This window comes from Podarcis melisellensis, assembly GCF_964234715.1.
Source record: "Podarcis melisellensis genome assembly, chromosome: 10".
Lineage (NCBI taxonomy): Eukaryota > Metazoa > Chordata > Lepidosauria > Squamata > Lacertidae > Podarcis > Podarcis melisellensis.
This window is the reverse complement of record NC_138542.1, coordinates 36,007,685-36,025,500: the sequence shown is the minus strand read 5'-3', so window position 1 is coordinate 36,025,500 and position 17,816 is coordinate 36,007,685. Positions and strand designations below refer to the sequence as shown.

General features: G+C 40.6%; 1 protein-coding gene across 1 annotated transcript in view; it reads right to left on the bottom strand.

Moving 5' to 3' along the window:
- PTPRQ (protein tyrosine phosphatase receptor type Q) overlaps positions 1-17,816 on the bottom strand; it is a 137,554-nt gene that overhangs the window by 113,491 nt on the left and 6,247 nt on the right. Inside the window, exons 3-12 of the mRNA XM_081928752.1 lie at positions 9,882-10,019; positions 8,472-8,607; positions 7,772-8,023; positions 6,705-6,922; positions 5,676-5,862; positions 5,264-5,548; positions 4,394-4,675; positions 3,536-3,805; positions 2,135-2,395; positions 43-173 (exon numbers count right to left, since the gene is read on the bottom strand). Of these exons, the coding sequence (XP_081784878.1) occupies positions 43-173; positions 2,135-2,395; positions 3,536-3,805; positions 4,394-4,675; positions 5,264-5,548; positions 5,676-5,862; positions 6,705-6,922; positions 7,772-8,023; positions 8,472-8,607; positions 9,882-10,019 (2,160 nt within the window). The remainder of the gene's footprint in view (positions 1-42; positions 174-2,134; positions 2,396-3,535; positions 3,806-4,393; positions 4,676-5,263; positions 5,549-5,675; positions 5,863-6,704; positions 6,923-7,771; positions 8,024-8,471; positions 8,608-9,881; positions 10,020-17,816) is intronic.

Below are 17,816 nucleotides of genomic sequence, written 5' to 3'. Positions count from 1 at the left end.
ATTTCATTGGTGATATAAAACAGATGTTTTTTTTAAACATACCATGAAAATACCTGCATAGTTTATGCATGTGACTTCATACTGCTGAAAGTTTCCATCTGCTCTATCCCAAATAATCTGTATTGAAATATCTGTAACTCTGCCTTCACGTACATTTAGTGGAACTGCAAGGCCTGCAAAATATGTGAAACATGTACATCATACATTTCATTTCTCATGTCATACTAAGAGCCAGAGTGGATGAATGTCTGAGCCTTTTGGATTTCTGCCACATCCAAATGTACCAGCAGAGACCTTTCATCAACTATGTTCAACCCCAGCACTCAATTTACTTCAGCTTATGAGTTATCTTTTATTTTCAAAAGTAGTTCTGCAATAAAGAAGCTTATAAATGCTTTGAATGTCAGAAAGACACACACACACATTATCTTTATACACTAAAGCAGGTATTTATGGCCAAATTCTGTTTTCCCAAATACTTGTTTAGGGCCAAGAACAACTCAGTTTTTACCACAGTGTCAGTAAATTTGGGTAGAGACATCAAGGACCTTCTAGAGCTTTAGAGGTAAACACACACAGGTAGCCATTCCTGCTTTAGAGACTATGGATTGTATCCAATAATTAGTCAGCAGTTTGTGCAATGAGACTTCTTCTCGCCCTGTGCAAACCATGTTCCCCCCAATCTTTTCTAGAGCAGAATTGGAAGGGGCACACAGGGAGAGGAGGAAGAAAAACATTGTGCAGACAGAATTCCTTACACTAATAGGATGACTCCACTGGATACAACCCTATTTGCTTTCCTATCTGTGTCTTTCTGTAGGCCCTAGGCTAATTGCTCAGATGAAATATTTCCATCCATTCTCATCTTCGGGGGGGGGGGTTCCCCCACTGGATAATTCAGTCCTCCATAATTTGTGGAATTCCATATAACAAATCCTGAAGACTCTTGTCTACATTTCCCTACCTCTACAGCCCATTCCTTCTGAATCTGTGCCCTTCCCATTCTCTTTGCAAAGTTAATTCTTGTTACACAAAGTCCTGCTGCAGCTCCAAACTCCTACTATTTTAGGAAGAGATGAGCTGCAGTGAAGGCATACGAAATGCCAAAACATAGAATCAGATGGTGATAAACCTCTCCATTTCCTCGAAGAGGTTTTCCCTTCTTGTTGGAAAATGCAGTAATAGATTGTAATATTGCACATCTAAATACCAGAAAGATACTATGTTAAAAATGTCATGTTTCCGGCTACACTTTTACTATTTGCTTAAAGTGTAACCCACTTCCATTTATTTCAGTGCCAAAAATATGCATACAAGAAGGTGGGGAAATATGCAGCTAAAAAGGAGATTGATGAACAGTCATGAAATCGACAGGTTACTCTTTCCCCCTATTCTCTGTACTGTAGCAGGACTACATGAACATACAAAAAAAAAGTTCATATACTTTGACTCAGCATCTAACCATTCCCCTATAAACATTGATTGCAGTTATTGGTAGAACCATCTGAGCCCTCAATATTACTGTACACAGAGAAATCCTAATGTGCATTAGAATCTGTGGTCTCAAATGCTGCATCACAAACACTGATACTGTTTATATCATCCAAGACTGCAATCCTATGCATACTTGTTAGGGAGTGAATTCCACTGCAATTTACATCCAAGAAAACATGCACAGCCTTAGGCTGAATATTTTGAACTACTAAGTTACAGAGAAGTTAAAAAATTATGATATAATAAGTCAAGTAGATTTCCATGCATGCAATGGGGCTCCCCCTTCCTTTTCTTTCCTGGTGTAAACCCAATATATGCCTTTGAGATACAGGGCTGTAGGGCAGAGAAGTCATGGAAATCCCATTGTTCACCATGATGTCTGCTGCATGAACAGAACTGCAGTGTTGGATACAACCTATAATTTTATAGACAATATATTATGTCATCAATAAAAACATTAAGATGCTAATAAATCAGCAATGCCAACATGAGTCCACAACTATAAACATAAGTTAATCAGAAATGGCCCTGACAAATACTTCCACATATAGTTATGAAAACAATATATGGACTAGACAAATTACAGCAAGATTTCATATTGAAGGAAGAGGATGTAATCACATAACCTTAAATAACTTACATGTTCTTATAGCTGGCAGGTGGTATACTGAACTTAACATAGATCCACTTGTAGTGGAAACAAAAAAATCATATTCCGTGCCTGGGATTAAATTCTCTATAGTTACTTTCCCATCAGTTGACAAAGTTGTAGTTGCATTAGGGCCTCTTTTACTCATGACGTGTAAGCCATCAAAGACTCCAACAGCAGGCATTTGAACAAATAAAACCACAGAATGACTTTGAACTTCATAGGGGATGACAATCTGTACTGGTTTGGGTTCTAGAGTGACAACAGAAGGAGGGATCAGATCAAACATGTTTTATAAACAGCTGTAAATTAGAACAGTACATGTAGACCACATGTATTTAATGCAGGGGACTATAAAGTAAGGATTGTCAGATACAATATTGTTGGCAAACAATGGATTTTATAGCAGTGCTAGGTGGTCAACACAAATAGAGTTCATTTCAATGGAAGCATCAAGAGGGTTTAATGCTTTGACAATCCAAGCTGTTCAGAAGAGTAATCAACTCCTGATTGACTGGCCTAAGGCCTGATTTAATGTTCCAGCTGAACTTTCTCACATCTACGCCATCTCATCAAAATATGGGTATCAACTACTAAAGAAATAAAATTTATGGAACAATGGAAATGGTCATGCCACTTTGACAAACTATGTAGTGTTCATATTTCGTGTGTTGCCTACTGTTTTAGAATACTATCTTTTCTGCACAACCTTACATGTATTTGAAGTGAATTATAGGTATTCTTTCTAAAATGACTGTTGAAAAACATTACCATACACATTCTCTTGCTCTCAGGCCATGTGCCATTATTTTGAAGGGGGGACGGGGAACCACTGTGCTCTCATTCCCAATCAAGCCAGTTGATGGTTGACAATGAAAGTAATGTCTCATTTCCACAAGGCAACAATTCCAAAATATTGTGTTAGCGTGCTTTGAAATAAATTCTGCTTCTATCGTCTACTTCATATTATGGCAACCTACTTGTGCAATGGATTTCCATTCACACAAATAAGACTTTCCCTTCCTCTCTTCCACTCCCATAATCTATCTGCTTTGGAAGGTTGGGGTACTGGGACTGCAGGGAGAAGGGAGGGAGGAGAAGTCCGGCTAGCATAATGTTAGCTCTCACCATAAGACTTTTCTTCACAGGCTTTAATCCTGATCCAACTGATAAACATCCATACTGGATTACAGCAACTACTACTAATAAATATACTTCTTTTAGACTGCATTCTTATACCCACTATAAATGAGCCCCATTTAACTCAACAGGACTTACTTTTGAGTAGACATGTGTCTGCAATGGCACAACTGATATACAACAATTTAAAGGGGGTATCCTAATAACAATGTTTCTTTCCCCTCCCTCAAAAAAAGTCTTAAAACATCTTACTAAGAGTGCATTGAATGGTAATTAGATCACTCTTGTTTCCATTTGTTACTGTAGCCACTCCTATTTCATAAGTCATTCCAGGTATTAGGAGTTCAATTTTAAAACTCTCCGTATTGTTTACTAAGAACACCATGTTTTTATCCTCAACTGCAGATGGTCTTGCTTGGATATAGGATTCCTGGCCCTCTTGTGGCAGTTTCCAGTAGATAATTACATGGTCCTCTCCTATATCTTCTGGATAGATGAATACATTCGTAGGTGGGCTGACACCTAAACAAAGAAAATGATACCTACAGTGCATATCAGATAGACAAAATTATTCCTAGTTGATTAGCTCTCCTTCTAAAACTCAGTTCTCAGTTGAGAAGGATGCATGCAGTCACTGTTTCATTGTTTCAGTCATAGCTTCACAAAAAATAATTATTTTAGAATATTGACATTCCTTCATTGTTACTAAAATGGGAGAATTGCATAAATTGTAACACATGTTCTCTAACAACTTGGATAAACATTTTAAATTTTAGCAGAAAAGGAGGAAACGTTCTTACTAATTTCCCCTTCCCCTACAGTTCCATCTCCTTCACAACCCAGAGCAAACATCTGGCACCATAAGGGACTGCAGGGAATGGGGGGAGTGAATAAGATTGCTTAAGAATGAGGGTTTGAGGTTGTTTTTCTTACAAGCAAGTGGTGTATAAATTTTGTGAAATAAATAATTAACTGCATGCTGAACTTATCTGTAGATGCTATCATCTTCCATATGTCTTCCTTTCGTTTAGGAGTCCTAGGACATATATCCTAAATTACTACCAGTTAAAAGTAATTATGTACATTGTTTATAAAACAGAAATTATGTACCTGTTACTATTAACATAGGATCGTAGCAGCTTAGAGTTCCCTTTTCAGCTACACTTTGAATCTGTAGCTGATACTGATGGTATGGCTTGAGATTTCCAATTACAGCAGAAGTGTTACTTTTTCCAAATGCGATGGCTTCCCACTTTGTTGTTCCACTCTCTAAGATGCTAATTAGGTAGTGATGAAAGGATGCATTACATGGGCTCATTGGATAATCCCATTGCAAAACTATTTCTGATGATGTCACCCGTGTTGCCTTTACATTGAGTAAATGTAATGGCCCTAATGATCAAAAGATGGGAAAACAGAATTGTGATATAAAAGTAGCTGTTGGTACAAATACTTTTAGACAAATAACAGAAGGTGCAATAAATAAAATATTTACAGTCTATGGGCTGGACTCAACTACGTTGTTGTTGTTTATTAAATCTTTTTTAGATTTAAAGTCTTCAAATCTCTATCTCCCTCTATTATTGTTTAACTTATGACATTTTCTCACACATACATTTTTGGCCCAGTTTTCACCAATTTAGTGGTGCTCAGTGTTGGAGGAAAGCACATACATTTCCTTCTCTGTGAATAGGAGAAATTACTTGCAAAAATGTGTACATTTGTTAAAGCTGAATAGAAAAATTGGGGGGGTTGGGGGGGGGAGTCACACAAAAATTCTGGCAGGTCTTTCCATCCCTACTCATAGCTAACTCTTAAGTCCCATTGATTTAAGTGGATTTGTTCCAACCAACATTTGATTCTAATTATTTATGCAGAGATTTAAAGATCATGATAAAACACAATATATTATTTTTCCATGGATGACATATATTAAAAATGTGTTACATTAATATCATATTTTATTGTAATGCAACTTACTTGTCTCTAGCATCCTCACTGGGTATAAGCTAATATGTGCCCCTTCAGGGCTTCTTGCTGATAATAAAAAATTATACAAACGACCAGGGCACAATTTCAAAATTTTTGTTTGCGTTGAATTTAGAGTAAAAGTTTCAGAATGTTGTTCTGAAAGTTCAAAGTAGTATTTAATACTGAGCTGAAAGTCTGAAGTAAACCAGCCAATCAAACTGCTCCAAAAAAGTGCTGCTTCATCTGTGCCAAAATCCTGCACCTTAAATGTGAAGTTTTCAGGAACAGAGGACACTGAAAAGAACAATTTTTAAAACTTTAAATCCAAATGCCATTTTTGATCATAAAATTTAAATTATTCTTCATTAAAAGTATCTTTTAATAAAATGTTTTAAATTGATAGCAGTAATAAAATAATTACATTCATATTTGCAAATATAGGGCAATGGAATATAGCAGAAGAAAGGCATGAAAAAGTAATTTGGACCACTAGAATTTCGCTGAAGTGCATAACAATCAGTTTCATTTTCTGGGATCATTGGCAGAGAAGAGAACTCAGATTGTCCAAAATATGGGGAGTCATCTGTCCATGAGAGATGTCCTTCTTCCTGCAAGAATCAAAATTACTGTAATAAATTCCTCCTTGTTTTAGATAACTGCATTCCACAATACACCTGATATACTTCAAACAAGTGCCATGCCTTGTTCCTTTTGAGCAAGTTCATTAGGCAGGCTGTCAAAACATGTTTCTTTTTAGGCAGGCATTTGACCTTCTAGTATAATGGGAATTGTTGGGTTTTTTCCTCCTACTATATGAGATCAGTTGTTGAATTCGGCTATTTTTTATTCTTGTCCTCCACTTGAGAGATTCAAGTGAATTAAAAGTGCACTGTAACTTAATTAATTAAAATAAAGCTGCCATTCCATCCTTGGAAGCAGTGCTTGATTGTACAATTCTCCCCTCAAAAACCACAGATGCTATGTCAGGGCAATTTGAGTCAAGGTGGCGCTGTGGTCTAAACCAGCGAGCCTCTTGGGCTTGCCGATCAGAAGGTCGGTGGTTTGAGTCCCCTTGACAGGGTGAGTTCCCATTGTTTCCAACCTAGCAGTTCGAAAGCACCTCAAAATGCAAGTAGATAGATAGGCACCGCTCTGGCGGGAAGGTAAATGGCATTTCCGTGTGCTGCTCTGGTTCGCCAAAAGTGACTTAGTCATGCTGGCCACAGGACATGGAAGCTGTCTGTGGACAAATGCCAGCTCCCTCAGCCAGTAAAGTGAGATGGGCGCCGTGACCCCAGAGTCATCAGCGACTTGACTTAATGGTCAGGGGTCCCTTTACCTTTTTAAGTTCTACCAGCTGCAAGGGCTCCAACTAGGAATGCATGTAAAAAGTACAAATGACTGAGCAGGGCTGGATCTAACATACTAACCTCAGATATAGCATACTGACCTTGATGTCATTGAGACCTGTCCATAACATGATTACGTGACTGAATGACCGCAGATAAGAAGTAAGAAATGCATGTTCTTCTTTATTCTTTATATCAACAAGATGTGCCCCACTTGAAAATAATTCACAGCTCTGTCGTGCCACACTCCAAGGCTTGCTTTCTTTACTTACTTTATAGCAGCCATGCTTGAAAGCTGTCCAACCATCTGAACACAAACCTAAAATGGACATATAATTCCAGTATTCCAAAATCATTTCTCAACACACATGCACACATGACTAAATAAATCTATTTTTCTATACGATGACATTTAAATTAAGCATACCACACCCACTATTTTTTCTAAAACAAATTAAATCATCATAGTTTTATACAAAAGGATGCTCTTATAAATCTACTTGAGTTGTACTGGAATAACAATGCTTGTATTCACATCACTGTAGATTGACACCATGAACAGCACTATGTCTTTTAATGGGCATATTTATATTGTATTGTATTAGTAAAATGTTAGGTTAACTTAAGGAAGTTCATGGGGAAAAGTTTCCCATTACCTCTTTCCACTTTCAGACAACTAAGGCCTCTCTGGAACAACGTGGGGTAGGCTGTGGTGGGAGGGTGGGGCAGATGTCAAGGACCAGAACCAGGTGATGGAAGTGTGGATTGCCACTAGATGAACCTATGGGGCACTGCCATCTTCTAACTTCAGTGATTCATAAGTTCATAAGCATGCAGTGACATCAGCCTGGTTTCACTCATATTTTAATTGGTTAAATCCAGTGCTATTTTTCTAGAAAAAGAGGTGCCAGAACTCACAGTGAACACCTCCCTCATTCTCTTAGAATGGCAATGGCACCCACCTGAAAGGTGCCATAACTGAGTTCCAACAAGTTCCGGCTGGGAAAAAGCCCTGATTATACCTGTATTCTACTCCTTTGTAGAAATTACAAATGGTCTACATGGAGCTACCAGACACTCTCCCATCCAGGCACTGGTCATTTCTAAATTCAGTATATTAGATGCTTTTAGACCAGGAATAGCAAAATACAAAATTTGAAGTACACACCTGTTTCAATGTGAACATCCAGCATCTGAGACACATTAACAAAATCCAAGTGAAGCTGTTTAAATTTAAAACTAAAAGTGTACAACGTTGCAGGTCTCAGATCTGTCCATTCATAGAAGACCTCATTATGCTTAAACATCCGAGAAATGTTATTACAAGAAATTTCAACAGAAAAATCATTAGCTAGAATATTCCAGCTAAACAATGCACTAGTACTTGTCACGTGTGTTTTGACAATGTCTGAAATTCCACCTGCAAACCAAATTAGAAAATTTCATCAGATTAATAGGGGGGAAATATTCACACAATTAAAAAAAATAAAATTTCCAAAGTAACAGATTTGGGGCGTGTGAGAGACTGTTTCTGCTCAATATCAACTTGGCTATTATAAAATATTAAATGTAATCATATACCTTTTCCATCTTTGTTATTATGTTAAAAGTAAGTCCTACATTGTTGTACAGCCCCCCCCCCCCCCGGTTTGGCACATCCAATATGTGAGCGACCGTGTATACAAGCATCAGACCAAACCCGGAAGTGACCCAGAAACAGCATAAAGATGTCACTAAAACATCACTAAAAGGGCGGAGAAGGCTGTTTGCAGGCTTTTTCAATGTGTTTCAATTATATGCGATTTCACCAAAGTGTGTGGTGTCTCAGAATGTAACCCCTGCATAAACAGGGGGCTGCCTATACTTACGTGTCTTGAATGATTTTGCATGTAGAATTTTCCCATTCTTCAGTGACTGCACCATCACATCATATTTCTTCCCTTCCTCAAGCAGAATTGTAACATTTTGTGCTTTTAGTTGTGTTGTGGAAGCACTTTTCACATTCTGCAATTTAAAAGAGTGCTGTTTTTTTAAAAAAGAATTAATATTGCACTGTATCTGAGGCAGTTATTCTAAATACAGTATTAATTAAAGAGCATCTCATCCTCCCCTCCCTCAAGTTCCATCTTCCATGAGAAAAAGGTCGTTTTCTATTGCGGCTCTCAAATTCTGGCATGCCTTTCCATGCATCTATGCCTCCCACCCTGTAATCTTTCTGCAACAATGTTTCCTCCCTCTTGCCTCTAATCTATATTATTACAGTGGTACCTGGGGTTAAGGGTACCTCGGATTAATAACTTAATTCGTTCTGGAGGTCTGTTCTTAACCTGAAACTGTTCTTAACCTGAGGTACCACTTTAGCTAATGGGGCCTCCTGCTGCCGCCACGCTGCTGGTGCACGATTTCTGTTCTCATCCCGAAGCAAAGTTCTTAACCTGAGCTACTATTTCTGGGTTAGCGGAGTCTATAACCTGAAGCATCTGTAACCTGAAGCATCTGTAACCCAAGGTACCACTGTACAGTCTTTCTGTTTTGCTGACTGGTTTTTGTTTTTATTTTAGTTTCAATTTCTTTTATGGTTTTGTTGTTTATCACAAGCACCCAGGTTATAATGGCATTTCTATTGGAATGGTCTATAACCATTCAGGAGAAATAAAGGTCAGATTGCCTAATACCATGTGGATTGGAAGGGTACTTATAACATCTTCCCTGTTTAGACTTCCTTTTTTCCAGCCCATAAAAGGTAAAAGGTAAAGGTACCCCTGCCCGTACGGGCCAGTCTTGACAGACTCTGGGGTTGTGCGCCCATCTCACTTAAGAGGCCAGAGGCCAGCGCTGTCCGAAGACACTTCCGGGTCACATGGCCAGTGTGACATCGCTGCTCTGGTGAGCCAGAGCTGCACACGGAAACGCCGTTTACCTTCCCGCTAGAAAGCGGTCCCTATTTATCTACTTGCACCCGGAGGTGCTTTCGAACTGCTAGGTTGGCAGGCGCTGGGACCGAGCAGCGAGAGCGCACCCCGCAGCAGGGATTCGAACCGCCGACCTTTCGATCAGCAAGTCCTAGGCGCTGAGGCTTTAACCCACAGCGCCACCTGTGTCATAGGATTACATAAATTTTATTTTCAAAGGTTAACCGTTTTCTCTTAAACTTTCTTTAGACAACCAAAACACCCTTTCCAACATTATTTTTTAAACAAACATGTTCAACCAAATCTTGCGATCAAATCAAATTAGTGTAACTGCTGAAAGCATGTGATGCTAAGCATACAGCCTACTTTTTGAGCCAAGTCATCAGTGAGGTGATATGTTACAACATAAAAATCTGGATTCCTCCCTTTCGGAAACTCAGACCACTCCAAGAAAACAGCTCTAGATGGCTTCTTTACTTGACCACACTCCAGGCCACCAGATATCTGCAATGCAAAGTTGCAGTATATGTCAAACGATAATCAACTGCATATTTGGGGGGGAAACAATATATTGTTGCTACATATCACTTAGCAGTCATCAAAGCTCATATCTACCTAGCTTCATATTATGAACTTATCTAGATTGTAATGCTCAGCTGCTTTAAACTGCCATCTTACCAAAAGGTAAGTAAACTAAACTTCTGGGCATGTGCAAATCTGCAAGGATCTTTGAGGATACACAACCTTCAAGCATTCATGAGCATTTAGTATAGACACTGGACACCCTGAAAATGGCACATTGCAGGATTTAGATCTGCATGCTCACAACATCATCCCAGAAGCAAGGAGATCTTACATGAGGGCACTTGATGACCTTTTTGTGTTGCTTTATTTATTTTTTTTTTTTTTATAAAAATTTTTATTAAGATTTTTTACAGATACATATTTAACAAACAAAATAGGTTTCATAACATCTTTTCATCCTATTGCGGACTCCCTCACGTCTCCCGCTTCCACTCTCATCATTAAAAACGAATTTTTCCAAGCAAATTATCATCTTGTTTATACTCTTAAGTGCAATGTTTAGGTTAAACTCAAATAAAAAATTATAATTTAATGGTAGACAGTTATTTCTGCTCTGGCTTCCTTGTTAGGATTCAACCAAATTACAATACTTTTGTAAATAAATCTTAAATTTCTTCCAGTCTTCTTCAACCCTCTCCTCTCCCAGGTCGCGGATTCTGCCAGTCATCTCAGCCAGTTGCATATAGTCCATCAGCTGCATCTGCCATTCTTCCAGTGTTGGTAGATCTTGGGTTTTCCAGCTCTTAGCAATAAGTATCCTTGCCGCCGTTGTAGCGTACATAAAAAATGTTCTATCCTTCTTTAACACGTTCTGGCCGACCATGCCCAGAAGGAAGGCCTCTGGTTTCTTGGTGAAGGTATACTTAAATACCTTTTTTAACTCATTATATATCATTTCCCAAAAGGCCTTCACTTTAGGGCAGGTCCACCAGAGGTGAAAGAATGTTCCTTCATTTTCCTTACATTTCCAACATTTGTTATCAGACGAATGGTATATTTTAGCCAATTTCACTGGGGTCATGTACCATCTATATATCATTTTCATTACATTTTCCTTCAGAGCATTACATGCTGTGAAGTTCAGCCCGGTAGTCCATAACCTTTCCCAGTCCTCAAACATAATGTTGTGCCCAATATCCTGGGCCCACTTTATCATAGCCGATTTAACCAATTCGTCTTGTGTGTTCCATTTCAGCAGCAAGTTATACATTTTTGAAAGTACCTTGGTCTTAGGTTCTAGCAGTTCTGTCTCCAGTTTCGATTTCTCCACCTGGAATCCTAACTTTTTATCAATCTTAAACACTTCCTTAATCTGAGCATAGTGTAACCAGTCTCGCACTTTATCTTTCATTTTCTCTAAACTCTGCAGTTTCCAATTGTCTCCATCCCTTTCTAGTATTTCCCAATATTTTGGCCAATTGGCCTCCATATTGGGTCTTTTTCGGGCCTTGGCCTCCAAAGGTGACAGCCACCTCGGTGTTTTGTTTTCTAATAAGTCTTTGTATCTTGTCCAGACATTAAATATTGCTTTTCTGACAATATGGTTCTTAAAGACCTTGTTGATCTTAACCTTGTCATACCATAAATATGCATGCCATCCAAATGCATTGTTAAAACCTTCCAAATCCAGCACATCCGTGTCCTCCAGAAGTAGCCAGTCTTTTAGCCAGCAGAAAGCTGCGGCTTCATAGTACAACTTTAAGTCTGGCAGGGCAAAGCCCCCTCTTTCTTTTGCGTCCGTTAATATCTTAAACTTAATTCTGGGCTTTTTGCCCTGCCAGACAAATTTGGAGATATCTTTCTGCCACTTCCGGAAGCACTCCGTTTTATCTACAATCTGCAATGTCTGAAACAAAAATAACATTTTTGGCAATACATTCATCTTAATAGCAGCTATTCGACCTAACAATGAAAGTTTCAGTTTTGACCAGCTATCCAAGTCTCTCTTAATTTCAGACCAACATTTTTCATAATTATCTTTAAACAGACTCAAATTCTTTGCTGTTATGTTTACCCCTAGGTATTTAACTTTCTTAACCACAGTTAACTCTGTCTCTCTCTGAAACCGTTCCGACTCAATATCTGTCAAGTTTTTTCCCAACACCTTGGTTTTTTGCTTATTTAGTTTAAATCCCGCCACCCGACCAAAATCCTGGATTAGTTGTAGTACTCTTTTCGTACTAGATTCTGGCTCCTGTAATGTCAGAACTAAGTCATCTGCAAACGCTTTAAGTTTGTATTGTTTCGCTCCGACCTGTATCCCTTCCACCAACCTGTCCCCTCTAATCGTGTTCAAGAGCACCTCCAGGACCGAGATAAATAGTAACGGGGAAATCGGACAGCCTTGTCGTGTTCCTTTTTCAATTTTAAACTCTTCTGTAACCACATTGTTAACTATCAGTTTAGCCTTTTGTTCTGAATATATTGCATCAATCCCATTCTCAAACCCCCGGCCCACTCCCATTTCTTTTAGATTCCCTTTCATAAACTTCCAGGATATGTTATCAAAGGCCTTCTCCGCGTCTATAAAAATTAAAACAGCTTTAGTATTTATGTCTGTTTGTAAAAGCTCCAATATATCTATAATGTTCCTTGTATTGGCAGACATATGTCTACCTGGGAGAAAGCCTGCCTGGTCTTTATGGATTACTTTGTTTAAAACCCTCTTGAATCTACTTGCCAAAACGTCTGCGAATATTTTGTAATCCACATTTAAAAGGGAGATGGGACGGTAGTTCTTAAGCTGTGTCTTTTCAGTTTCCGATTTTGGTATCAATGTGATGAAAGCTTCTTTCCACGATTCTGGCGCCTTCTTCCCCTCTAAAATTTCATTGCTGACCTCCATCAGTGGTTGTATCAAATAGTCTTTCAATGTCTTATAATACTTGGAGGTCAGCCCATCTGGTCCTGGTGATTTGCCCTGTTTCATATTTTGGATGGCCTGCTCAATCTCTTGTCGTGTTATTTTGCCATTCAGAATTGATCTATTTTCTTCTGACAACTTTGCCAGTCCATTTGTCTTTAGAAATTGTTTAATCGCTGCTTCATCTTGTGGCCCTTGAGTGTATAATTTTTTGAAATATCTCTGGAAACACTTTCTAATCTCTCCGGGGTTCTGGATACATCTTCCTTCAATCTCTAAGTTTGTCACTGTGTTTAACTTTTGTCTCCTCTTCAACTGCCAAGCTAGCAGTTTTCCACATTTATTAGCCGACTCAAAAGTTTTTTGTTTCATTAGTTTGATTTTCCATTCTATTTCCTGATTTATCAGTTTACAATACTGTGCTTGGTAAAGTTTGATTTCTCTCAGAATCGGCTGGGACTTCGGATTAAGTCTTAACTTCTTCTCCAACTCCTTGATTTTTTCCAAAATTTTATCTTTCCTTTCGTTTTGTTTCCTTTTCTTTACTGTGTTCTGTTGTATCAGGAACCCCCTCATCACGGCCTTACTTGCGTCCCAGATAGTTCTTTTTTCCACTGTGGTGTTCATATTGATCTCAAAATAATCCTTTAGGGCTTTTTGGGCCTTCTTAGTGATCTCCTGATCTCTAAACAGGCCATCATTCATCTTCCATCTGAAGGAACCGGTTGGAATCAATGTCATGTCCATTCTCAGTGCGTTATGGTCGGAGCATGTCTTTGGGCAGATTTCCACCTTTCTGATCTTAGGTGCCAGACCTCTAGTTATCCATATCTGGTCGATTCTTGTCCAAGTCAGTTGGGCTTCAGAGAAAAATGTTCCTTCCCTTCCCAAGGGGTTTCTCACTCTCCAAATGTCAATCCAGTCCATATTGTCTGACATTTCAAAGAAGGTCTTTGGTAGTCTCCCATCTTTAGAAATTTTTTGGCTCTGTGACTTATCCATATTGGTTGATACAACTCCATTCATATCTCCCATCATAATGATGTTGTTGTAGTCCAGATAGTCCAGCATGGTCTCATGCAACTTCTTATAGAATTCCGATTTTCCTTCATTTGGAGCATAAATATCAGTATTTTTTCCCCTTGATGTTGTATTTCTATCGCCAAAATTCTTCCATGCTCATCTTTAAACAGAAATTTAGGTGAAAGGCTCTCTTTTGCATAAATTACCACACCTCTCTTTTTAACTGTATCCGAAGATATAAATTCCTGACCAAGTCTTTTATTTATTAACACTTTTCTGTGGAGCCTGGTCACATGTGTTTCCTGTAAGCAAATAATGTCCAAATGTTCCTTTTTTAAAATGTGAAAGATTTTTCTCCTTTTTCCTGGAATGTTACAGCCATTTATGTTCCAGCTCAAAAGTTGCAGAGACATCCTGAATATATCTGGTTATTCTTGCTGTGGGGGTACCTTATTGTCAGATTTTTGGGGGTCCGAGGGTGCAGGAACCCCCGGAGGTTCAGGCCCTGGGGGTAATCCAAGTCCCTTATGAAGATCTTCTCCGTGTGCCACCAAAAACTTGTCTCTATCCTCCGGCGTTCTAATTTTAATCTTCCTCCCTCTGAAAGTAAACGACAAACCTTGGGGAAACTCCCACCTGAAGATGATTGAGTTGCTCCTTAGCAGTTTTACTAATTCCGAGTAGTCTGCTCGAAGATCCAACAGCTGTTTAGGAATATCCTTATAAATTTCAATTCTTTTGTCCAAAATATCCAGTGACTTTCCGTAGTGCAGGCCTAGAATCTTGTCCCTTTCCTCCTTTGATCTCAATATTATCAAACAGTCTCTGGGCTTCTCCTTCTTTATAAGTCTTCCAAGCCTAAAAGCAGATAATATTTTAAAGTCTTTTTCTTCTAAGTTCCAAAACTTGGAAAATTCCTTGGTAAGGAACTCAGTTAAGTTACCTTCTTCCACTTCTGGAATTGAGCGTATCCTTAAATTGGCCTCCCTGTTCCGAAGTTCTGTCATGGAAAAGTAGATCTGGTGTTCTCCTACTTGTTTGCTGAGTGGTCTTACTTCTTTTTCAAGCTGTCCCAATCTTTGGCTAGTGTCTTCCGCCAGTTTCCGATTTTCACCTACAGCCTCCTTCAATTCTCCAATAGATTGAACATTCTGTGCAACTTGTCCAGTTAGTCTATTTAAACTTTCTGTGTTTAAGTCAATTTTAGCTGATTGCTGGTCAGCCTTTCTGTCCAGAGCCTCCAATTTTTCAAAAATTTTCTCCAAAATAGTGCCACTTGCTCCTGAGGCCATATCTTCCAGTTGTAATTCCTCAGTTTCTCCCTCCCCTGATTGTAGCAGGGAGGCCGCTTCTGCCTCAGGAGGCAAAGTAGTAGGCAAAGCAGGCACAGATGATCTACGCTGTGAGACTGTCGGTAAAGTTAACGTTGTTTGTCTGGTTCTTCCCCTTTTTCTTGTTCCACTCATTCCAAAGTTATCTAAAAGCCAAGGTCAAACTGAATTGTTCCCATGAGAAAGTAAGAGCCCAGATGGTAACACTCAAACAGGAGGCCGGGAAAGAGAAAGTAAAACAAAGTCACTGCTGTAAATCCAAAAATCCTCTAGGTGGAGCTTAGAATGTCTTTGGGGAGGAAGTCCAATCCAATTAAAGTTAGTAAGTCTGAATTGATCTCCAAAGATCTTCACAAAGATAAGTTTTAGCAGAGTTAAAACTTAAAGCCAAACATTGTTTCCAAAAGTGCTTAGACCACAAGTGTTTCAAAGTAACAAATTCAAACTCAGTATATTCCAAAGTTCAGATTCAAAGTATCCAAAGCTTGCAGGCTGACTGCTCAGTTACTCAGGCAGCTCCAGTACCTGGGTTTCTTACTTTTATTTGTAATCCAATAGATCAACAGAAGACAGGTACCCTTGTCTCAATGAAGGTCCAAAAAACAGCCACTTAAAGTCTTTAAATCAGCCAGAAACAACAGTTTAAATAGATGCCAGATCAGTCAATGCAAAAAATTACTCTTTGTCTCCACTCCTCCTGCTCTTTACTTTCAAGTTCAGTGTCAGCGGAAGACGGACTTCCTGTTTTTCGTCACTCCGCTTTCAGCCAAATTCACAATTGTCACGGCCACCCAGGTCTGGTCCCAGCTCACAAGAGACCTCACTCCGTTGCAGCTTATTTACAGGAAAAGTTTATTGAAGATTTCTGCTTCTCATACAGTTCAGCATTGTGGCCGTACGTCTGCCACGTTAGACCGCTGAAGTCCCCTCTGACTCCTCCCCTCTTCCGCACCAACTTAATAGCCTGGCTCTAGACCACCTCTTCCTCTCCTTTCTTTTCCGCAGGGTCTTCCTGCCCCCCTGGGTTCCCTCTCTCCGTGACTCGCCTGAGGCTGAATCCTCTGCCGCCTCTTCCCCCCTCTTTCTGGCTTTAGGGCCGGGCTCCTCCCCTGAGCTCTCTCCACTTCCGCGCGCCTCTACGTTTGAACTTGGCGCGCGTACGTTGCTGCTGACCTTTCTTTCGACCGCTACACCACCCCCTGCTCTGCTCTCCACCCTTTCCGGCTGAACACCCTGCTCCAACCCCCTCTCTCTGTTCTCTCCTAATCCTGCTCCCTCCGAGAGGCTGACGACTCCACCCCCTTTACTCCGTTCCGGCTGAGACGTCTCTTGCTTCCTCTGTCTTCCACTGGGCTCCTCTCCGCTTCTCCCTTCTCCTCCCCTTTGCTTGATTAAGGTAACCCCCTTTTGAGAATCCTCTGACTCGCTGCTCAGACTCGTGGATTCCCTCAGAATTCCGTCATCTTCTTCCTCATCCTTCTGCCCCTCCTCCCACTCGCTCTCCGTCTCCTCTGTCATCTCCTCCTCTCTCCCAGAAACCCTGACATCCATCCCCCCCTCGAAGCCCCCCCTTCCCCCCTCCCGCTCGCCGGGGACCGGTTGTGGAAACTGCGGCTCTTCGGGGGTAGGCTCAGGATACAGGTCGTCTACGTCAATGTTCTCTGCTGGCAGTTCTGTGTAAGTGTATTCGAAGTCGGGTTCTTCCCCCAAATGCTTCTCAGTCTCTGCTTCCATCGCTACTTCCTCCGGTGCTGCCCGCCAAGGACCTATCAGCCACCTCTTACGCCATTCCTCCTCTGGCTGCTCCTCCCACCAATAAGGGGTTTCCGTGTCCACCCCCGAGCACGATCCCCTGGGCGGGCTTGATTCTGGTGTTCTTTCCTCGGGGGAAGAGAAACCCCTGAACGTGCTATCTGACAATGTGGGTGTGAAAAGCCAGTCATCAAAGTACTCAGCTGGCATGGGTCTATGTGGGAAAAGTGCATGGAACTCTTCTTTCAAAAGGGGTTCGTCTAACTCGTAGCCTGGCACCCAACTATTAGCAGCGGCTGGTGTGCCCTCCCTGGCGAGAAAATATTCAACTCCCTCCTCCCCCCATCTCGAGTCCAGTATCTCTGTGACCTCGTTAAGAGGTTCTGGTCTTGGCGATTCCCCCCTCTCAGGCGCCCTCCTACGTGGCTCTGGGGGTGCTCCTGACTCTTGAAACCTGTGTGGGGTTTTGTAGGGAGTGAGCACCGACCTATGAAAGACCGGGTGCACCCTGGAACCTTCCGGAAGGGCTATACGAAAAGCCACCGGATTGATCTTAGCCTCAACTTGATATGGCCCTAGCTGCCTGTGTCCTAACTTCTTCTTGGCCAATGACCTGGCCGGCATCGCGTGGGCTGCTAACCACACCCAGTCCCCAACCTGGATGTCCTCTCCCGCCCTCCTGTGCTTATCGGCCTGCACCTTATACGCCTGTTTTGCCAGCTCCAAATGTCTCCGCAGCTCCTCGTG